The sequence below is a fragment of the Staurois parvus genome, unplaced genomic scaffold (assembly GCF_062004578.1).
Source record: "Staurois parvus isolate SC_StPar_1 unplaced genomic scaffold, SC_StPar_1.0 ptg002292l, whole genome shotgun sequence".
In the NCBI taxonomy this organism is placed as follows: domain Eukaryota; kingdom Metazoa; phylum Chordata; class Amphibia; order Anura; family Ranidae; genus Staurois; species Staurois parvus.
Genome location: NW_028320088.1, coordinates 62,366 through 86,388, shown reverse-complemented (window position 1 = coordinate 86,388; position 24,023 = coordinate 62,366). Strand labels below are relative to the sequence as shown.

The window sequence follows — 24,023 nt, the reverse complement described above, 5'->3', positions numbered from 1 at the left end:
ATCCCCCCTTACTTCAGGGTCCCCCCCTTACATCACAATCCCCCCTCACTTCAGGGTCCCCCCTTATATCACAATCCCCCCTTACTTCAGGGTCCCCCCTTATATCACAATCCCCCCTTACTTCAGGGTCCCCCCTTATATCACAATCCCCCCTTACTTCAGGGTACCCCCTTACATCACAATCCCCCCTTACTTCAGGGTACCCCCTTACATCACAATCCCCCCTTACTTCAGGGTCCCCCCTTACATCACAATCCCCCCTTACTTCAGGGTCCCCCCCTTACATCACAATCCCCCCTCACTTCAGGGTCCCCCCCTTATATCACAATCCCCCCTCACTTCAGGGTCCCCCCTTATATCACAATCCCCCCTTACTTCAGGGTCCCCCCTTACATCACAATCCCCCCTTACTTCAGGGTCCCCCCCCTTACATCACAATCCCCCCTTACTTCAGGGTCCCCCCTTACATCACAATCCCCCCTTACTTCAGGGTCCCCCCTTACATCACAATCCCCCCTTACTTCAGGGTCCCCCCCCTTACATCACAATCCCCCCTTACTTCAGGGTCCCCCCCCTTACATCACAATCCCCCCTTACTTCAGGGTCCCCCCCCTTATATCACAATCCCCCCTCACTTCAGGGTCCCCCCTTATATCACAATCCCCCCTTACTTCAGGGTCCCCCCTTACATCACAATCCCCCCTCACTTCAGGGTACCCCCTTACATCACAATCCCCCCTTACTTCAGGGTCCCCCCTTACATCACAATCCCCCCTTACTTCAGGGTCCCCCCCTTACATCACAATCCCCCCTCACTTCAGGGTCCCCCCCTTATATCACAATCCCCCCTCACTTCAGGGTCCCCCCTTATATCACAATCCCCCCTTACTTCAGGGTCCCCCCTTACATCACAATCCCCCCTTACTTCAGGGTCCCCCCCCTTACATCACAATCCCCCCTTACTTCAGGGTCCCCCCTTACATCACAATCCCCCCTTACTTCAGGGTCCCCCCTTACATCACAATCCCCCCTTACTTCAGGGTCCCCCCCCTTACATCACAATCCCCCCTTACTTCAGGGTCCCCCCCCTTACATCACAATCCCCCCTTACTTCAGGGTCCCCCCCCTTATATCACAATCCCCCCTCACTTCAGGGTCCCCCCTTATATCACAATCCCCCCTTACTTCAGGGTCCCCCCTTACATCACAATCCCCCCTCACTTCAGGGTCCCCCCTTACATCACAATCCCCCCTCACTTCAGGGTCCCCCCTTATATCACAATCCCCCCTCACTTCAGGGTCCCCCCCCTTATATCACAATCCCCCCTCACTTCAGGGTCCCCCCCTTATATCACAATCCCCCCTTACTTCAGGGTCCCCCCTTATATCACAATCCCCCCTTACTTCAGGGTCCCCCCTTATATCACAATCCCCCCTTACTTCAGGGTCCCCCCCCTTATATCACAATCCCCCCTTACTTCAGGGTCCCCCCTTACATCACAATCCCCCCTCACTTCAGGGTCCCCCCTTACATCACAATCCCCCCTTACTTCAGGGTCCCCCCCTTATATCACAATCCCCCCTCACTTCAGGGTCCCCCCCTTATATCACAATCCCCCCTTACTTCAGGGTCCCCCCTTACATCACAATCCCCCCTCACTTCAGGGTCCCCCCTTACATAACAATCCCCCCTTACTTCAGGGTCCCCCCCTTACATCACAATCCCCCTCACTTCAGGGTCCCCCCCTTACATCACAATCCCCCCTCACTTCAGGGTCCCCCCTTACATCACAATCCCCCCTTACTTCAGGGTCCCCCCTTACATCACAATCCCCCCTCACTTCAGGGTCCCCCCTTACATCACAATCCCCCCTCACTTCAGGGTCCCCCCCTTATATCACAATCCCCCCTCACTTCAGGGTCCCCCCCTTATATCACAATCCCCCCTCACTTCAGTGTCCCCCCCTTACATCACAATCCCCCCTCACTTCAGGGTCCCCCCCTTATATCACAATCCCCCCTTACTTCAGGGTCCCCCCCCTTACATCACAATCCCCCCTTACTTCAGGGTCCCCCCTTATATCACAATCCCCCCTTACTTCAGGGTCCCCCCCTTATATCACAATCCCCCCTTACTTCAGGGTCCCCCCTTACATCACAATCCCCCCTCACTTCAGGGTCCCCCCTTACATCACAATCCCCCCTTACTTCAGGGTCCCCCCCTTATATCACAATCCCCCCTCACTTCAGGGTCCCCCCCTTATATCACAATCCCCCCTTACTTCAGGGTCCCCCCTTACATCACAATCCCCCCTCACTTCAGGGTCCCCCCTTACATAACAATCCCCCCTTACTTCAGGGTCCCCCCCTTACATCACAATCCCCCTCACTTCAGGGTCCCCCCCTTACATCACAATCCCCCCTCACTTCAGGGTCCCCCCTTACATCACAATCCCCCCTTACTTCAGGGTCCCCCCTTATATCACAATCCCCCCTCACTTCAGGGTCCCCCCTTACATCACAATCCCCCCTCACTTCAGGGTCCCCCCCTTATATCACAATCCCCCCTCACTTCAGGGTCCCCCCCTTATATCACAATCCCCCCTCACTTCAGTGTCCCCCCCTTACATCACAATCCCCCCTCACTTCAGGGTCCCCCCCTTATATCACAATCCCCCCTTACTTCAGGGTCCCCCCCCTTACATCACAATCCCCCCTCACTTCAGGGTCCCCCCCTTATATCACAATCCCCCCTCACTTCAGGGTCCCCCCCTTATATCACAATCCCCCCTCACTTCAGGGTCCCCCCCCCTTATATCACAATCCCCCCTTACTTCAGGGTCCCCCCCTTACATCACAATCCCCCCTCACTTCAGGGTCCCCCCTTACATCACAATCCCCCCTTACTTCAGGGTCCCCCCTTACATCACAATCCCCCCTTACTTCAGGGTCCCCCCTTACATCACAATCCCCCCTTACTTCAGGGTCCCCCCCCTTACATCACAATCCCCCCTTACTTCAGGGTCCCCCCCCTTACATCACAATCCCCCCTTACTTCAGGGTCCCCCCCCTTATATCACAATCCCCCCTCACTTCAGGGTCCCCCCCTTATATCACAATCCCCCCTTACTTCAGGGTCCCCCCCTTACATCACAATCCCCCCTCACTTCAGGGTACCCCCTTACATCACAATCCCCCCTTACTTCAGGGTCCCCCCTTACATCACAATCCCCCCTTACTTCAGGGTCCCCCCCTTACATCACAATCCCCCCTCACTTCAGGGTCCCCCCTTATATCACAATCCCCCCTTACTTCAGGGTCCCCCCCCTTACATCACAATCCCCCCTTACTTCAGGGTCCCCCCTTACATCACAATCCCCCCTTACTTCAGGGTCCCCCCTTACATCACAATCCCCCCTTACTTCAGGGTCCCCCCCCTTACATCACAATCCCCCCTTACTTCAGGGTCCCCCCCCTTACATCACAATCCCCCCTTACTTCAGGGTCCCCCCCCTTATATCACAATCCCCCCTCACTTCAGGGTCCCCCCTTATATCACAATCCCCCCTTACTTCAGGGTCCCCCCTTACATCACAATCCCCCCTCACTTCAGGGTCCCCCCCTTACATCACAATCCCCCCTCACTTCAGGGTCCCCCCTTATATCACAATCCCCCCTCACTTCAGGGTCCCCCCCCTTATATCACAATCCCCCCTCACTTCAGGGTCCCCCCCTTATATCACAATCCCCCCTTACTTCAGGGTCCCCCCTTATATCACAATCCCCCCTTACTTCAGGGTCCCCCCTTATATCACAATCCCCCCTTACTTCAGGGTCCCCCCCCTTATATCACAATCCCCCCTTACTTCAGGGTCCCCCCTTACATCACAATCCCCCCTCACTTCAGGGTCCCCCCTTACATCACAATCCCCCCTTACTTCAGGGTCCCCCCCTTATATCACAATCCCCCCTTACTTCAGGGTCCCCCCTTACATCACAATCCCCCCTCACTTCAGGGTCCCCCCTTACATAACAATCCCCCCTTACTTCAGGGTCCCCCCCTTACATCACAATCCCCCTCACTTCAGGGTCCCCCCCTTACATCACAATCCCCCCTCACTTCAGGGTCCCCCCTTACATCACAATCCCCCCTTACTTCAGGGTCCCCCCTTACATCACAATCCCCCCTCACTTCAGGGTCCCCCCTTACATCACAATCCCCCCTCACTTCAGGGTCCCCCCCTTATATCACAATCCCCCCTCACTTCAGGGTCCCCCCCTTATATCACAATCCCCCCTCACTTCAGTGTCCCCCCCTTACATCACAATCCCCCCTCACTTCAGGGTCCCCCCCTTATATCACAATCCCCCCTTACTTCAGGGTCCTCCCCCTTACATCACAATCCCCCCTTACTTCAGGGTCCCCCCTTATATCACAATCCCCCCTTACTTCAGGGTCCCCCCCTTATATCACAATCCCCCCTTACTTCAGGGTCCCCCCTTACATCACAATCCCCCCTCACTTCAGGGTCCCCCCTTACATCACAATCCCCCCTTACTTCAGGGTCCCCCCCTTATATCACAATCCCCCCTCACTTCAGGGTCCCCCCCTTATATCACAATCCCCCCTTACTTCAGGGTCCCCTCTTACATCACAATCCCCCCTCACTTCAGGGTCCCCCCTTACATAACAATCCCCCCTTACTTCAGGGTCCCCCCCTTACATCACAATCCCCCTCACTTCAGGGTCCCCCCCTTACATCACAATCCCCCCTCACTTCAGGGTCCCCCCTTACATCACAATCCCCCCTTACTTCAGGGTCCCCCCTTATATCACAATCCCCCCTCACTTCAGGGTCCCCCCTTACATCACAATCCCCCCTCACTTCAGGGTCCCCCCCTTATATCACAATCCCCCCTCACTTCAGGGTCCCCCCCTTATATCACAATCCCCCCTCACTTCAGTGTCCCCCCCTTACATCACAATCCCCCCTCACTTCAGGGTCCCCCCCTTATATCACAATCCCCCCTTACTTCAGGGTCCCCCCCCTTACATCACAATCCCCCCTCACTTCAGGGTCCCCCCCTTATATCACAATCCCCCCTCACTTCAGGGTCCCCCCCTTATATCACAATCCCCCCTCACTTCAGGGTCCCCCCCCCTTATATCACAATCCCCCCTTACTTCAGGGTCCCCCCCTTACATCACAATCCCCCCTCACTTCAGGGTCCCCCCTTACATCACAATCCCCCCTTACTTCAGGGTCCCCCCCCCCCTTACATCACAATCCCCCCTTACTTCAGGGTCCCCCCCTTACATCACAATCCCCCCTTACTTCAGGGTCCCCCCTTACATCACAATCCCCCCTTACTTCAGGGTCCCCCCCCTTACATCACAATCCCCCCTTACTTCAGGGTCCCCCCCCTTATATCACAATCCCCCCTCACTTCAGGGTCCCCCCTTATATCACAATCCCCCCTTACTTCAGGGTCCCCCCTTACATCACAATCCCCCCTCACTTCAGGGTCCCCCCTTACATCACAATCCCCCCTCACTTCAGGGTCCCCCCTTATATCACAATCCCCCCTCACTTCAGGGTCCCCCCTTACATCACAATCCCCCCTCACTTCAGGGTCCCCCCCTTATATCACAATCCCCCCTCACTTCAGGGTCCCCCCCTTATATCACAATCCCCCCTTACTTCAGGGTCCCCCCTTATATCACAATCCCCCCTTACTTCAGGGTCCCCCCCTTACATCACAATCCCCCCTCACTTCAGGGTCCCCCCTTACATCACAATCCCCCCTTACTTCAGGGTCCCCCCCCTTACATCACAATCCCCCCTTACTTCAGGGTCCCCCCTTACATCACAATCCCCCCTTACTTCAGGGTCCCCCCCCTTACATCACAATCCCCCCTTACTTCAGGGTCCCCCCCCCTTATATCACAATCCCCCCTCACTTCAGGGTCCCCCCTTACATCACAATCCCCCCTTACTTCAGGGTCCCCCCCCTTACATCACAATCCCCCCTTACTTCAGGGTCCCCCCTTACATCACAATCCCCCCTTACTTCAGGGTCCCCCCCCTTACATCACAATCCCCCCTTACTTCAGGGTCCCCCCCCTTACATCACAATCCCCCCTCACTTCAGGGTCCCCCCTTATATCACAATCCCCCCTTACTTCAGGGTCCCCCCTTACATCACAATCCCCCCTCACTTCAGGGTCCCCCCTTACATCACAATCCCCCCTCACTTCAGGGTCCCCCCTTATATCACAATCCCCCCTCACTTCAGGGTCCCCCCCCTTATATCACAATCCCCCCTCACTTCAGGGTCCCCCCCTTATATCACAATCCCCCCTTACTTCAGGGTCCCCCCTTATATCACAATCCCCCCTTACTTCAGGGTCCCCCCCTTATATCACAAACCCCCCTTACTTCAGGGTCCCCCCTTACATCACAATCCCCCCTCACTTCAGGGTCCCCCCTTACATCACAATCCCCCCTTACTTCAGGGTCCCCCCCTTATATCACAATCCCCCCTCACTTCAGGGTCCCCCCCTTATATCACAATCCCCCCTCACTTCAGGGTCCCCCCTTACATAACAATCCCCCCTTACTTCAGGGTCCCCCCTTACATCACAATCCCCCCTCACTTCAGGGTCCCCCCCTTACATCACAATCCCCCCTCACTTCAGGGTCCCCCCCTTACATCACAATCCCCCCTCACTTCAGGGTCCCCCCCTTATATCACAATCCCCCCTTACTTCAGGGTCCCCCCCCTTACATCACAATCCCCCCTCACTTCAGGGTCCCCCCCTTATATCACAATCCCCCCTCACTTCAGGGTCCCCCCCTTACATCACAATCCCCCCTCACTTCAGGGTCCCCCCCCCTTATATCACAATCCCCCCTTACTTCAGGGTCCCCCCCTTACATCACAATCCCCCCTCACTTCAGGGTCCCCCCTTACATCACAATCCCCCCTTACTTCAGGGTCCCCCCCCCTTACATCACAATCCCCCCTCACTTCAGGGTCCCCCCCTTACATCACAATCCCCCCTCACTTCAGGGTCCCCCCCTTACATCACAATCCCCCCTCACTTCAGGGTCCCCCCCCTTACATCACAATCCCCCCTCACTTCAGGGTCCCCCCCCTTACATCACAATCCCCCCTTACTTCAGGGTCCCCCCCTTACATCACAATCCCCCCTTACTTCAGGGTCCCCCCCTTACATCACAATCCCCCCTCACTTCAGGGTCCCCCCTTACATCACAATCCCCCCTTACTTCAGGGTCCCCCCCCTTACATCACAATCCCCCCTCACTTCAGGGTCCCCCCCCTTACATCACAATCCCCCCTTACTTCAGGGTCCCCCCCTTACATCACAATCCCCCCTTACTTCAGGGTCCCCCCCTTACATCACAATCCCCCCTCACTTCAGGGTCCCCCCTTACATCACAATCCCCCCTTACTTCAGGGTCCCCCCCCTTACATCACAATCCCCCCTCACTTCAGGGTCCCCCCCTTACATCACAATCCCCCCTCACTTCAGGGTCCCCCCCTTACATCACAATCCCCCCTCACTTCAGGGTCCCCCCCTTACATCACAATCCCCCCTTACTTCAGGGTCCCCCCCTTACATCACAATCCCCCCTCACTTCAGTGTCCCCCCCTTACATCACAATCCCCCCTTACTTCAGGGTCCCCCCCTTACATCACAATCCCCCCTTACTTCAGGGTCCCCCCCTTACATCACAATCCCCCCTTACTTCAGGGTCCCCCCTTATATCACAATCCCCCCTTACTTCAGGGTCCCCCCCTTACATCACAATCCCCCCTTACTTCAGGGTCCCTGGGACCAAGGACAGTCAGGCTGGGGAGGAAAGGGTTGGGGTTAAGGACAGTCAGGCTGGGGAAGAAAGGGGTGGGGCCAAGGACAGTCACACTGGGGAGGAAAGGGGTGGGGCCAAGGACAATCAAGCTGGGGAAGAAAGGGGTGGGGCCAAGGACAGTCAGGCTGGGGAGGAAAGGGGTGGGGCCAAGGACAGTCAGGCTGGAGAGGAAAGGTCTAGATAATGCTGGATGTCTTCCAGCCAGGAAATGGGGCGGAGCTCTATCTGGAGGCAGAGTGGGGTAAGGGGGCTACACTCAGGGCCGGGGTAGGGGGGGAGAGGGGTACGAGGGCTACACTCAGGGCCGGGGATAGAGGGAAGAGGTGTAGGAGGACTTAGGTAGGGAAAGTATTCAGGAAACACTGCTGGTCCCTCACACCAGCCATGATCTGACTGTATTGTATAGAGAGGCACAGAGACCCAGTGATGACATCATCAGGTATAAAATAAGATATGCAATGGAAAGATTATGTTTAGGAATGTCATTATTATGTTAATGAGAGGGGAGGGGAAAGATGAAACTTCAGCTTTAACCCTTTCCTGGTCAGCCGGTCATTGGGAATAATTGGCAGTGCTTTCCACTGGAGATCGCTCGGCAATGGCCGGTTGTCGGGGATCACATGAGAATTCTGAGACCTCACCCCCAAAAAAACAAGTCACTAGGGGCCGCTGCTGTGTCCATGTTCTGCGGGGTCCCCTTAACATGGAGGAGGTGTCGGGGGGGGGGATATTCGTTATACAATGTATCGATCTTCCCAATAATCATCTCCTTTCCCATTGCAGATGAGAGACGTACAGAACGAACATTTGACCCGATTTGTCGGCTCGTGTATAGACCCCCCCAATATCTGTATACTGACCGAGTACTGCCCCCGGGGGAGCCTGCAGGTGAGTACTCCACCATAGAAGATGTGCAGAGCATCGCTCCCTCCCCTCCCCCTCCTGACATCTCCATATTGATATAATATGGCTCCACCCTACGCGTTTCGTCACACATGACGTCATCAGGGACACAATACATATAGATATATTCTGCAGATGATCCCATCACTGATCCTTCTAGAGCTCTGCAGAGCATCGCTCCCTCCCCTCCCCCTCCTGACAGATCCATATTGATATATTCTGCAGATTATCCCATCACTGATCCTTCTAGGGATCTGCAGAACATCGCTCCATCCCATCCCCCTCTTCAGGAATCCATATTGATATATGCTGCAGATTATTCCACCACTGATCCCTCTAGAGATCTACAGAACATCGCTCCATCCCCTCCCCCTCCTGACAGATCCATATTGATATATTCTGCAGATTATTCCATCACTGACCCCTCTAGAGATCTGCAAAACATCGCTCCATCCCCTCCCCCTCCTGACAGATCCATATTGATGTATTCTGCAGATTATTCCATCATTGATCCTTCTAGAGATCTGTAGAACATGACGTCTATTCTGGCTCCATCCTACGCGTTTCGTCACACATGACGTCATCGGGGGCACAATACATATAGATATATTCTGCAGATTATCCCATCACTGATCCTTCTAGGGATCTGCAGAACATCGCTCCATCCCATCCCCCTCCTCAGGGATCCATATGGATATATTCTGCAGATTATTCCATCGCTGATCCTTCTAGGGATCTGCAGAACATCGCTCCATCCCATCCCCCTCCTCAGGGATCCATATGGATATATTCTGCAGATTATCTCATCACTGACCCCTCTAGAGATCTGCAGAGCATCGCTCCATAATTGTCTATCTCCTCTCTGCAGGATATTCTGGAGAATGAGAGTATTACTCTGGATTGGATGTTCCGATATTCGTTGATAAATGACATTGTGAAGGTAAGCGGGGGGTGGGGGGGGAAGGGGCGGGGGGCGGGGGCCGCTGATCTCTGTCCTCAGAATGCCGAGCACGTCACCAATCAGGCTGCACTGTAATTGGCAATAATCGATGTAATCAGCATCCATCATCACCTAATGAACGTTCGACTATTACCAACCCATTACAGCTGAACTTTCATCTGCTTATATTTACCCCCCCCCCCTTCCCGTCCCCCCTTCCCCCTCCTTCCCTCTCCCCCTCCTTCCCTCCCCCCCTCATCAACAAGATAAGGACATTTTTTAATTTGAACCTTTCCATATTCATTACACACCTCATTATAGACATCACTGGGTCTCTGTGCTTCTCTCTGCAAGGCAGGCAGATCATGGCTGGTGGGAGGGGCCAGCAGGGTGCTGTAAGTAACTTCCTGAAAACATCCCAGCACCCCGCCTCACGCTCCCCTCAGTCCTGATGCAATTAGTGGGAGGAGTCATGCAACTAGCAAAATGCCTTACAGGCTGGGTGTCAGTCTGGGGGAGTGAGCAGGCTGTATTGGCATAGGTGACACCCATGCAAATTTGATGTTGGTGGTCCAGATTGGTGGGGAAATACTTGGCCTCTTGTATGGTGTCAGTGGTCCAGTCTGGTGGGGAAATACTTGGCCTCCTGTATGGTGTCAGTGGTCCAATCTGGTGGGGAAATACTTGGCCTCCTGTATGGTGTCAGTGATCCAGTCTGGTGGGGAAATACTTGGCCTCCTGTATGGTGTCAGTGGTCCAGTCTGGTGGGGAAATACTTGGCCTCCTGTATGGTGTCAGTGATCCAGCCTGGTGGGGAAATACTTGGCCTCCTGTATGGTGTCAATCTTACTTGGTCTTCTGTATAATGTTAGTGGTCTAGGCTGGTGGGAAATGTTCTTGGCCTCCTGTATGGTGTCAGTGGTCCAGTCTGGTGGGGAAATACTTGGCCTCCTGTATGGTGTCAGTGGTCCAGTCTGGTGGGGAAATACTTGGCCTCCTGTATGGTGTCAGTGGTCCACACTGTGGTGAATGTTACTTGGCCTCCTGTATGGTGTCAGTGGCCCACACTGTGGTGAATGTTACTTGGCCTCCTGTATGGTGTCAGTGGCCTCTTGTATGGTGTCAAATGTGATGCTGAGCTGCAGTGACTGGAAGAACTGAAATCCAATGAATGAAAGGGGTGGGGCCAGGGACAGTCAGGCTAGAGTTAGATGACGCTGGGCGTCCTCCAGCCAGGAAAAGAGGCGGAGCTTTGTCTGACACATGGGGCTATAGAACCTCGCTGGAAAGGAAAGTAATCAAAGTGCTATTTTCATGGTCCTGATTCTGCCCCGTTGGGTTGTCCGTCTCTTTCTCCTCCAGGGAATGCTCTTCCTGCACAACAGCGTCATCGGGTCCCACGGGAACCTCAAGTCCTGCAACTGCGTGGTGGACAGCCGCTTCGTCCTGAAGATCACCGACTACGGCCTGGCCAGCTTCCGTGGGGTGGTGGACTCCGAGGATTCTCACGCTTTTTTTGCCAGTAAGATGGAGGATCTCCACTCAGGAGATCATTGGGCGACATGTAGGGGGACATCTGACTGGAGGCAGCTAAAGGACGACCCTCCTTGTGCCACTGTTACCCAAATGTATGAACCTCAAGGTGACCGATAGTACGGGTGGTTGTCATCAAGCTGACCCCTGACCCTAGGTCCTCACTCAGATATCTGGCATACTTTCACTATCCAAAGTGTGTCCTTCTATTGACCTCCTAGTATGGCCTTTCCCAACTAGGGTTCCGTGGAAGTTTGGGGTTCCTCCAGACGTTGCTGGGGATTCCGTGAGCAATTTCTGCCTCTTACATGGGTACCTGATGACATCAGTGACCTTTTTAGTGATCTGTAAGGTGGGGTTCTTCCTACTAAACCTAGGTGTATGGAGCATTCCTCCTATTGACCACGATGTACCATGTGCTGTAGATCTATTAGGGGTTCCTGGAGACCACAAAGGTGTTTCAAGGGTTCCTCCATGCTAAGGTTGTCCTAGTAGAAGGCCTAGAGAAGCAGAATTCCCGATTATCCTGGCAGGTGTTCCTCCATGGGTGAATTTAAGATTTGTATTCGGCTATGTGAAAAATCGGGTCCCACAGGAACCTCAAGTCCTACTACTGCATGATGGACAGCCGCTTCGTTCTGAAGATCACCGACTACGGCCTGGCCAGCTTCCGTGGGGTGGTGGACTCCGAGGATTCTCACGCTTTTTTTGCCAGTAAGCTGGAGGATCTCCACTCAGGAGATCATTGGGCGACATGTAGGGGGACATCTGACTGGAGGCAGCTAAAGGACGACCCTCCTTGTACCACTGCTACCCAAATGTATGAACCTCAGGGTGACCGTGGTGGTTGTCATCAAGCTGACCCCTGACCCTAGGTCCTGACTCAGATATCTGGCATACTTTCACTATCCAAAGTGTGTCCTTCTACTGACCTCCTAGTATGGCCTTTCTTAACCAGGGTTCCGTGGAAGTTTGGGGTTCCTCCAGACGTTGCTTGGGGTTCCGTGAGCAATGAGCAACTTCTGCCTCTTACATGGGTACCTGATGACATCAGTGACCTTTTCAGTGATCTGTAAGGTGGGGTTCTTCCTACTAAACCTAGGTGTATGGAGCATTCCTCCTTTTGACCACGATGTGCCATGTTCTATAGATCTAGTAGGGGTTCCTGGAGACCACAAAGGTGTTTCAATGGTTCCACCATGCTAAAAATGTTGAGAAAGGTTGTCCTAGTAGAAGGCCTAGAGAAGCAGAATTCCCGATTATCCTGGCAGGTGTTCCTCCACGGGTGAATTTCAGATTTGTATTCAGCTATGTGAAAAATTGGGTCCAAGTGGAGCTTCAAAGGGAAGGGAAAGGGATGTTGTTCTGATATCGAAGTCTTCTCGCTTTCTGCTGGCCGTGCCATTCCGAGGTGTTTCCTCATCCATTGTTGTTGTAGAGCGGCTGTGGACGGCTCCGGAGCTCCTCCGTATGGAATCCCCCAATCCTCAGGGGACCCAAAAAGGAGACGTCTACAGCTTTGGAATCATCCTTCAGGAGATCGCTCTCCGAAACGGGGTCTTCTACATGGACAGCGGTGACTACAGCCCCAAAGGTGGGTCTCCTGACCAGTGTGCTGACCCCACGCAGGCTTCAGTAGATTCCTTCTTCCTCTCGTTTTCTCTCCTGTGGTTCCTCTCATTTCCCAAACTCTTCTTTGTTTTCCTTTCAGAAATAATAGAACGCGTGAAGAGCCAGGAAAAGCCGTACTTCCGACCGTCCACCAACCTGTACTGCCATATCCAGGAACTGGGGGTGCTCATGCAGAGGTGCTGGGCAGAGGACCCTCTAGACAGGCCGGACTTCAACCAGATTAAACTTCTGCTACGAAAGTTCAACAGGTGAGGATCTGCATGCTGAGAACGCCTCTGGGTTCAACTTCCTCCTATTTTCATCTCTGAAGAACCCTACTAAATGGGGCCGGGGGGGGGGGGGGGGGGAGATATCCATAGAGGGGTCATGGCCAGCATTTACGTATGCAGCATTATTTAGATGTTGTTTTAGTTAGTATTGAGGGACCTAATGTGTGCCAAGAAACATTCCCCACCAGTCTGGTCCTCTGACACCATACATGAGACCAAGTAGATTTCCCCACCAATCTGGATCATGGACATGGTACAGGAGTTCAAGATACATTCTCCACCAGTCTGGACTACTGACACCATAAAGGGGGGGGGGGGGGCAGGTAATATTCCCGAAAAATCTGCACTATTGACACCATACAGGAGGCCAAGTAACATTCCCCACCAGTGTGGACCACTGACACCATACAGGAGGCCAAGCATTTCCCGACCGGACTGGACCACTGACACCATACAGGAGGCCAAGTATTTCCCCACCAGACTGGACCACTGACACCATACAGGAGGCCAAGTATTTCCCCACCAGACTGGACCACTGACACCATACAGGAGGCCAAGTAACATTCCCCACCAGTGTGGACCACTGACACCATACAGAAGGCCAAGTAACATTCCCCACCAGTGTGGACCACTGACACCATACAGAAGGCCAAGTAACATTCCCCACAGTGTGGACCACTGACACCATACAAGATGCCAAATAATATTCCCCACAGTGTGGACCACTGACATTATACAGAAGACCAAAGTAAGATTGACACAATGCAGGAGTCCAAGCATTTCCCCACCAGACTAGACCACTGACACCATACAGGAGGCCAAGCATTTCCCCACCAGACTGGACCACTGACACCGTACAGGAGGCCAAGTATTTCCCCACCAGACTGGACCACTGACACCATACAGGAGGCCAAGTATTTCCCCACCAGACTGGACCACTGACACCATACAGGAGGCCAAGTATTTCCCCACCAGACTGGGCCACTGACACCATACAGGAGGCCAAGCATTTCCCCACCAGACTGGACCACTGACACCGTACAGGAGGCCAAGTATTTCCCCACCAGACTGGACCACTGACACCATACAGGAGGCCAGGTATTTCCCCACCAGACTGGACCACTGACACCATACAGGAGGCCAAGTATTTCCCCACCAGACTGGGCCACTGACACCATACAAGAGGTCAAGTAACCTTCCCCACAGTGTGCACCACTGACACCACAAAAAAGGTCAAGTAATTTTCCCTACCAGTCTGGTCCACTGATACCATACAGGAGGCCAAGTAGCATTCCCCTCCAGTGTGGACCACTGACACCACAAAAAGGTCAAGTAACTTTCCCTACCAGACTGGTCCACTGACACCAAACAATAGGCCAAGTAAAATTCCTCACCAGTCTGAACCATTGACACCATACAGGAGGCCAAGAACATTTCCCACCAGTCTAGACCACTAGTGTTATACAGAAGACCAAAGTAAGATTGACACAATACAGGAGGCCACGTATTTCCCCACCAGACTGGACCACTGACACCATACAGGAGGCCAAGTAACATTCCCCACCAGACTGGACCACTGACACCATGCAGGAGGCCAAGTATTTCCCCACCAGACTGGACGACTGACACCATGCAGGAGGCCACCAGACTGGACCACTGACACCATACAGGAGGCCAAGTAACATTCCCCACCAGACTGGACCACTGACACCATGCAGGAGGCCAAGTATTTCCCCACCAGACTGGACCACTGACACCATGCAGGAGGCCACCAGACTGGACCACTGACACCATACAGGAGGCCAAGTAACATTCCCCACCAGACTGGACCACTGACACCATACAGGAGGCCAAGTAACATTCCCCACCAGACTGGACCACTGACACCATGCAGGAGGCCACCAGACTGGACCACTGACACCATGCAGGAGGCCAAGCATTTCCCCACCAGATTGGACCGCTGACACCATACAAGAGGTCAAGTAACATTCCCCACCAGTGTGGACCATCTACACCAAATTTTGACTCTTCATGTTGCAGCAACAATGGAGATTGGTTAGACGGGACAATGTCAGGTTCTGGTGATCCGGTGCTCCCTGTAGCCTCGTTTTCTTGCTCTTAGCTGGCAGAAGGAACCCTGGCTGGTCTTCTGTAGTCCATCTTCTTCGAGGTTCCATAGGTTGGGACTTGTTCCTCACCAGTATGGACCACTAGCACCGTTTGTTAAAAGTTCATAGAATTGTGCCTTGTACCCCAAAATCTCGCTCTCCATCTGTAGGTTGCAACAGAAGTTGCGATTGGTCAGAGCAGGCCACGCTTTTCCAATATCGTCCAGTTCCGGTGTTTTGGTGCTCCCTGTAGCCTCCCTTCCTTGTTCTCAGCCTGCAAGGAGGACCTCCGTTGGTCTTCTCGGTTGGTCTTCTGTAGTCCAGCCTCCTCAAGGTCCCTTCTGTTGAGTGTTTAGATTGGACCTGCTGTAAAGAGACGTTGTTGGAGCATCTGTGGACTTCCAGTCCCCGCTTCCAGGAACATCAGAGGAGTTCCGTGTGTTGGTGGTCCTCTGAGTATTGTTGTGTTCGTGGTCCGCAGGGAGAACAGCACCAACATCTTGGACAATCTGCTGTCCCGCATGGAGCAGTACGCCAACAACCTGGAGGAGCTGGTGGAGGACCGGACCCAGGCCTACCTGGAGGAGAAACGCAAGGCTGAGGCTCTTCTCTACCAGATACTTCCTCAGTGAGTATGAGGACAGAGGGCTGCCCAAACGTTGCTTCTTCTTGTCTGCTGCACCTCCGGCAGAGCAGAGTATTTCAGGAGAGGAGAGTTATAGAGGAAGGAGCGGAGTCCTCCAGCAGTGCAGAGTATTTCAGGAGAGGAGAGTTATAGAGGAAGGAGCGGAGTCCTCCAGCAGTGCAGAGTATTTCAGGAGAGGAGAGGAAGGAGCGGAGTCCTCCAGCAGTGCAGAGTATTTCAGGAGAGGAGAGGAAGGGGCGGAGTCCTCCAGTAGTGCAGAGTATTTCAGGAGAGGAGAGTTATAGAGGAAGGGGCGGAGTCCTCCAGCAGTGCAGAGTATTTCAGGAGAGGAGAGTTATAGAGGAAGGAGCGGAGTCCTCCAGCAGTGCAGAGTATTTCAGGAGAGGAGAGGAAGGGGCGGAGTCCTCCAGTAGTGCAGAGTATTTCAGGAGAGGAGAGTTATAGAGGAAGGGGCGGAGTCCTCCAGCAGTGCAGAGTATTTCAGGAGAGGAGAGGAAGGAGCGGAGTCCTCCAGCAGTGCAGAGTATTTCAGGAGAGGAGAGTTATAGAGGAAGGGGCGGAGTCCTCCAGCAGAGCAGAGTATTTCAGGAGAGGAGTTATAGAGGAAGGAGCGGAGTCCTCCAGCAGTGCAGAGTATTTCAGGAGAGGAGAGTTATAGAGGAAGGAGTGGAGTCCTCCAGCAGAGCAGAGTATTTCAGGAGAGGAGTTATAGAGGAAGGAGCGGAGTCCTCCAGCAGTGCAGAGTATTTCAGGAGAGGAGAGTTATAGAGGAAGGGGCGGAGTCCTCCAGCAGAGCAGAGTATTTCAGGAGAGGAGTTATAGAGGAAGGAGCGGAGTCCTCCAGCAGTGCAGAGTATTTCAGGAGAGGAGAGTTATAGAGGAAGGAGTGGAGTCCTCCAGCAGTGCAGAGTATTTCAGGAGAGTTATAGAGGAAGGAGTGGAGTCCTCCAGCAGTGCAGAGTATTTCAGGAGAGGAGAGTCACGAGTGGTCATGCTGCCTCTTTTCCCCCTTGCAGTTCTGTGGCCGAGCAGCTGAAGAGAGGGGAGACAGTGCAGGCCGAGGCCTTTGATAGCGTCACCATCTACTTCAGCGACATTGTGGGGTTCACGGCGCTCTCGGCTGAAAGCACGCCAATGCAGGTACTGCGGAGTGACTCTTTAGTCCTCCTGCCCCCATGTGTCCTCCTCTCCTCCTGTCTTCCTGCCCCCATGTGTCCTTCTCTCCACCTGTCCTCCTCTCCTCCTGCCCCAATGTGTCCTCCTCTCCTCCTGTCCTCCTGCCACCATGTGTCCTTCTCTCCTCCTGTCCTCCTGCCCCCATGTGTCCTTCTCTCCTCCTGTCCTCCTCTCCTCCTGCACTCAGGGTCCTCCTCTCCTCCTGTCCTCCTCTCCTCCTGCACTCAGGGTCCTCCTCTCCTCCTGTCCTCCTCTCCTCGTGTCATCCTCTCCTCCTGTCCTGTCATCCTCTCCTCCTCTCCTCCTGTCGTCCTCTCCTCCTGTCGTCCTCTCCTCCTGTCCTCTTCTCCTCCTCTCCTCCTGTCATCTTCTCCTCCTGTCCTCCTGTCATCCTCTCCTCCTCTCCTCCTGTCATCCTCTCCTGTCCTCCTCTCCTCCTGTCCTCCTCTCCTCCTGTCATCCTCTCCTCCTGTCCTCCTCTCCTCCTGTCGTCCTGTCCTCCTGTCATCCTCTCCTCCTGTTGTCCTCTCCTCCTGTCGTCCTGTCCTTCTCCTTTCCTCCTGTCCTCCTCTCCTCCTGTCCTCCTCTCCTCCTGTCATCCTCTCCTCCTGTCCTCCTCCTCTCCTCCTCTTCTCCTGTCGTCCTCTCCTCCTCTCCTCCTGTCATCCTCTCCTGTCCTCCTCTCCTCCTGTCCTCTTCTCCTCCTGTCATCCTCTCCTCCTGTCCTCCTCTCCTCCTGTCGTCCTGTCCTCCTGTCATCCTCTCCTCCTGTCGTCCTCTCCTCCTGTCGTCCTGTCCTCCTCCTTTCCTCCTGTCCTCCTCTCCTCCTGTCATCCTCTCCTCCTGTCCTCCTCTCCTCCTGTCTTCCTGTCCTCCTCTCCTCCTGTCCTCCTCTCCTCCTGTCATCCTCTCCTCCTGTCCTCCTGTCATCCTCTCCTCCTGTCGTCCTCTCCTCCTCTCCTCCTGTCGTCCTCTCCTCCTGTCGTCCTCTCCTCCTCTCCTCCTGTCGTCCTCTCCTCCTGTCGTCCTCTCCTCCTGTCGTCCTGTCCTCCTCCTCTCCTCCTGTCCTCCTCTCCTCCTGTCGTCTTCTCCTCCTGTCGTCCTCTCCTCCTGTCGTCCTGTCCTCCTCCTGTCCTCCTCTCCTCCTGTCCTCCTCTCCTCCTGTCATCCTCTCCTCCTGTTCTCCTCTCCTCCTGTCCTCCTGTCATCCTCTCCTCCTGTCGTCCTCTCCTCCTCTCCTCCTGTCGTCCTCTCCTCCTGTCGTCCTGTCCTCCTCTCCTCCTGTCGTCCTCTCCTCCTGTCGTCCTGTCCTCCTCTCCTCCTGTCCTCCTCTCCTCCTGTTCTCCTCTCCTCCTGTCATCCTCTCCTCCTCTCCTCCTGTCGTCCTCTCCTCCTGTCGTCCTCTCCTCCTCCTGTCCTCCTCCTGTCCTCCTCTCCTCCTGTCCTCTTCTCCTCCTGTCGTCCTGTCCTCCTCCTCTCCTCCTGTCCTCCTCTCCTCCTGTCCTCCTCCTCTCCTCCTGTCCTCCTCTCCTCCTGTCCTCCTGTCCTCCTCTCCCCGCCCGGCGCCTTGTTCTTCGGTCTCACGGTTCCTCTTTCAGGTGGTCACGCTCCTGAACGATCTCTACACTTGCTTTGACGCCATCATTGACAACTTTGACGTGTACAAGGTGAGGAGCGCGGTGGGCGGAGGTCTCCCTCGCCATGCTGAACTCTCAGCTCTTTCCTTCTCCCAATGTAATAATAAATCGTCCTTTTCTCTGGGATGATCACAATTGTCAGGTGGAGACGATCGGCGACGCCTACATGGTGGTCTCCGGGCTGCCGGTCCGCAATGGGAAGCTCCACACCCGGGAGATCGCGCGGATGTCTCTGGCCTTGCTGGACGCTGTCAAGACGTTTAAAATCCGACATCGACCCGCGCAGCAGCTGCGGCTTCGGATAGGAATTCATACAGGTGAGGAGGGGGCGGGGCCAGGTCTATCACCTGCCTAAGGTCCCACCCACAGCTGGAGGCAGGCATGGACCGACTCCGGGAACCGGCGCCACGTCTGTGGATCTACAGCCATGGACACCGACGGTCCGCAGGACTAGCTGTGCTTCTGGGTGTCAGACTGGGGGCCAGATCCACTGGGAGGGGCGTCCCTGAGACCACATGAAGAGGCCGGTGTCACAGTGGCACAAAGGGAGTGCTGGAGACACAGGAGTGCTGGAGACACAGGAGTGCAGGGGACACAGGAGTGCAGGGGACGTTAGAGACACAGGAGTGCAGGGGACACAGAAGTGCAGGAGACACAGGAGTGCAGGGGACACAGAAGTGCAGGAGACACTGGAGAAAGAGGAGTGCTGGAGACACAGGAGTGCAGGGGACGTTGGAGACACAGGAGTGCAGGGGACGCTGGAGACACAGGAGTGCAGGGGACGCTGGAGACACAGGAGTGCAGGAGACACAGGAGTGCAGGGGACGCTGGAGACACAGGAGACACAGGAGTGCAGGGGATGCCGGCGACACAGGAGTGCAGGAGACACAGGAGTGCAGGGGACGGTGGAGACACAGGAGTGCAGGAGACACAGGAGTGCAGGAGACACAGGAGTGCAGGGGACGCTGGAGACACAGGAGTGCAGGAGACACAGGAGTGCAGGAGACACAGGAGTGCAGGGGACACTGGAGACACAGGAGTGCAGGGGACGTTGGAGACACAGGAGTGCAGGGGACGCTGGAGACGCAGGAGTGCAGGAGACACAGGAGTGCAGGGGACGCTGGAGACACAGGAGTGCAGGAGACACAGGAGTGCAGGGGACACAGGAGTGCAGGGGACACAGGAGACGCAGGAGTGCAGGAGACACAGGAGTGCAGGAGACACAGGAGTGCAGGGGACACTGGAGTGCAGGGGACACTGGACACACAGGAGTGCATGAGACACAGGAGTGCTGGAGACACAGGAGTGCAGGAGACACTGGAGTGCAGGAGACACTGGAGTGCAGGAGACACTGGAGACACAGGAGTGCTGGGGACACTGGAGACACAGGAGTGCTGGGGATACTGGAGTGCAGGAGTGCAGGGGACACTGGAGACACAGGAGTGCAGGGGACACTGGAGACACAGGAGTGCTGGGGACACTGGAGACACAGGAGTGCAGGGGTGCAGGGGACACTGGAGACACAGGAGTGCAGGGGACACTGGAGTGCAGGAGTGCAGGGGACACTGGAGTGCAGGGGACGCTGGAGACACAGAAGTGCAGGAGACACAGGAGTGCAGGAGTGCAGGGGACACTGGAGACACAGGAGTGCAGGGGACACAGGAGTGCAGGAGTGCAGGGGACACTGGAGTGCAGGAGTGCAGGGGACACTGGAGTGCAGGGGACGCTGGAGACACAGGAGTGCAGGGGACACTGGATTGCAGGGGACACTGGAGACACAGGAGTGCAGGGGACACTGGAGACACAGGAGTGCAGGGGACACTGGAGACACACTGCGCAGTGGGTGGATCTGCTACCTGGACCTGTGCTGTGTGACTTCCTCTCTCCACGCATCACCAGTCAGTCTCATGGTGGCTGAGAGGAACTTCACTTTGATGAGGCTTACTATACATCATACACAGGGGGTGCAATGGGTGTGTCTTGGATTCCACTCCTGCAATGCACGCAGGTTAGCAAAGGGGTTCCCAGATCATGGAGGAAGTGGGGGGAGGGGCAGGTGTACTCCTTAGCTGGTAAAGCTACTATGAGGGTCCATGATATAATCCCGTACAATAATCCTAGGCAGTCCTGCTTGTCCTACAACTAAGAGCTTGTGTCTGTGTAGGTCCCGTCTGTGCCGGAGTTGTGGGCCTTAAGATGCCTCGATACTGCCTCTTCGGAGATACGGTGAACACGGCATCACGCATGGAGTCCAATGGCGAAGGTGAGATTGCCTGTCTGGATGAGGTATGTGAAGACAACAACTGTAATGACCGGTCTTGTCTTCTCTTGGAGGAGCAGTAGATGTTTCTTTAGGGTCCTAGAAGGTAGGATTTCTTCAGTTGTGTCCTCCATAGATAGAGCGCTGGGCTCTGGGTTAGAGGTTATTGAAATGTCCACTTGAAATGAGCATAAAGCACCAGATGCCCCCATTGCTTTGGTTCAGGGGTCTCCAAACTTTCTAAACACATGGCCAGTTAACTGTCCTTTGGCTTCAAGAAGTTCCAGACTGTGGCCAGTGGGTGTAGACAATGCCTCATCGTTGGTTTTAAACAAGGAAGAAGGCCCCATGGTTGGTATCAATGGGAAGTTGAGTGCCACCGAGGGTGTCAGTGGGAGGAATGGTGTCCCGTCAGTTGTTGGAATAGTGCCCCAAGGGCCAGATAAAGGCAAGCAAAGGGCCATATCTGGCCACCACTGCTTTCATTGATAAGATGGTCATTAAAATGGTCCATCAGCACGTGTGACCAGTTCTAACCATGAACCTTCCATCCTTCTGCCTTTCATGTGGTTGATATTTTTGTGTTTTGTAGCACTAAAGATCCACGTTTCCACAGACACACGGAATGTCTTAGAAGAGTTCAGCTGCTTTGAGCTGGAACTGAGAGGTGACGTAGAGATGAAGGTAATGGGCATGTTCTAGATAAGTTCTACTCATTTGTCAGGGTCCTGTCCACGGCAGAAGTTCTGGAAGATCTGGCATTTCTGCCAGTACCCTGCATGGCCGCAGAAGCACACATTAGCCTCAGTTTGGCCTTCCTCAAGTGGCTGGATGATACTATCACGTACCTGGTGATGGAGGCCAATGGAGAGAGGGCTTCTCTTGCGGCTAAGTTCCAGACTCCCCTGAGAGTGGGACAGCGGGAGTCAGGCCCAAAGTGGCACAGGTCGCCTGTGTTAGCACTCCTACAGGCGACCTGTGCCACTTTGGGCCTGACTCCCGCTGTCCCACTCTCAGGGGAGTCTGGAACTTAGCCGCAAGGGAAGACCTCTCTCCATTGGCCTCCATCACCAGGTACGTGATAGTATCATCCAGCCACTTGAGGAAGTGATGAGCCTCCTTATAAAGGCCGTCTGGCACCAAACTGAGGCTAATGTGTGCTTCTGCGGCCACGCAGGGTACTGGCAGAAATGCCATATCTTCCAGAACTTCTGCCGTGGACAGGACCCTGACATCATTCTTCATAGAATGGTCAGTGCTCTTCATACCTCATTCCATCTCTTTCCCAGGGCAAAGGCAAGGTCCGAACCTACTGGCTACTGGGCGAACGAAGCAGCAGCAGCACCCACGGGTGACACCTTGCTGGCCTTCACAGGGGATTATGTGACTTGGGGTACTCTCAATCCTCAACAAGGCCATGTTTGTACCTCACAGACATCTCCACCTCACCGTGGCAATTGACACTAAGGAAGGTGGTGGAGTAAACTGCCAAAACGTGGACCAAAGCCAAAGGAGGCTTGGCCTCCCTCACACGTAGACATGTGAACCAGCACACGCAACCATGCCGTAATGAAAGATGGAGCAGTTGAGGGACTACAAACATCCATGGCAAGGAGCTGTCTCCAAATTGTAAATGGTCTCCCCCACTTGAAAGACCAGATCTGCATTGCGTCTATAGAAGTTCCTGTCCAACACACTAGGTTAAGGCTGAATCATCTGAAGAACGGACGTACGTTCCTCAGAATGCATCGGTGATGTCCTTCAAGAATCAAGTAGCAAATAAGGACCTACAACACCAAAGTCTCTCCTCTGAACTGACAAGGATGGTACTAGCCATCCCATCTACCTCACCTGAGGTCTCTCTATCATGGACGCCTTCATCAAGACCACCCTTCCCTTTCAGCTAGTTAAACCCTAACTTATTTCATATCTCTGTTCCTTGGTTCTAGAGCTTTGTGAGGGTTCAAAAGTGACTGAACCCAGCAGACCAATGGACCCCACAAGCTGGAGCTTCAAGAAGAAAGAACCTCTGATGGGAAATCTTGGCCTCCGACGCCCAACGAAGATTTTATGGGCTACAAATGTGAAGTGGACGTTCCGAATTTACTGCTATAAATATTTCTAAATTCTCGATGAGTTATAGTATTTTTGGGTACATATGGATTTTTGTAGCTCGGTGGTGGAGGAGGCTGTGCGGTTTTTAAGAGGGTTGGGTGAGAAAAGTGGAAAATTGTGTCAAAGACTTACCGTCATTTTCTTTTCCAGGTGCCAGTCCATGGCAGCATACGGTACTGTAGTGTCCCACCATGTTGGTGGCAGGAAAATGGAAAACTGTATCAGATAGTTACCATCTTTTCCTTTCCTGATACCAATCCATGGCAGATACTACCACGTGTTTGCCGCCATTTTGGTGGCAGGAAATGGAAAATTGTATCAAAGACTTACCGAAATTTCCTTTTCCTGATACCAATCCATGGCAGATACTACCACGTGTTTGCCGCCATGTTGGTGACAGGAAATGGAAAATTGTATCAAAGACTTACCATCATTTTCTTTTCCTGGTACCAATCCATGGCAAATATTACCACGTGTTTGCCGCCATGTTGGTGGCAGGAAATGGAAAATTGTATCAAAGACTTACCGAAATTTCCTTTTCCTGGTACCAATCCATGGCAGATACTACCACGTGTTTGCTGCCATGTTGGTGGCAGGCAATGGAAAATTGTATCAAAGACTTACCATCATTTTCTTTTCCTGGTACCAATCCATGGCAGATACTACCACGTGTTTGCCGCCATGTTGGTGGCAGGAAATGGAAAATTGTATCAAAGACTTACCGAAATTTCCTTTTCCTGGTACCAATCCATGGCAGATACTACCACGTGTTTGCCGCCATGTTGGTGGCAGGAAATGGAAAATTGTATCAAAGACTTACCGAAATTTCCTTTTCCTGGTACCAATCCATGGCAGATACTACCACGTGTTTGCCGCCATGTTGGCGGCAGGCAATGGAAAATTGTA

At 54.1% G+C, this 24,023-nt stretch overlaps 1 protein-coding gene across 1 annotated transcript in view; it reads left to right on the top strand.

The window, feature by feature from the left end:
* The window catches only part of LOC149431327 (atrial natriuretic peptide receptor 1-like), an 88,196-nt gene extending 65,063 nt beyond the window's left edge, over positions 1-23,133 (top strand). The window contains exons 11-22 of the mRNA XM_089665661.1: positions 8,682-8,786; positions 9,670-9,741; positions 11,104-11,263; positions 12,713-12,868; positions 12,986-13,154; positions 15,765-15,911; positions 16,946-17,069; positions 18,704-18,772; positions 18,885-19,059; positions 20,907-21,005; positions 21,595-21,686; positions 22,292-23,133. Coding sequence (XP_089521787.1) covers positions 8,682-8,786; positions 9,670-9,741; positions 11,104-11,263; positions 12,713-12,868; positions 12,986-13,154; positions 15,765-15,911; positions 16,946-17,069; positions 18,704-18,772; positions 18,885-19,059; positions 20,907-21,005; positions 21,595-21,686; positions 22,292-22,357 — 1,434 coding nt within the window. The 3' untranslated portion in view covers positions 22,358-23,133. The remainder of the gene's footprint in view (positions 1-8,681; positions 8,787-9,669; positions 9,742-11,103; positions 11,264-12,712; positions 12,869-12,985; positions 13,155-15,764; positions 15,912-16,945; positions 17,070-18,703; positions 18,773-18,884; positions 19,060-20,906; positions 21,006-21,594; positions 21,687-22,291) is intronic.
* Positions 23,134-24,023: the final 890 nt, after the last annotated feature.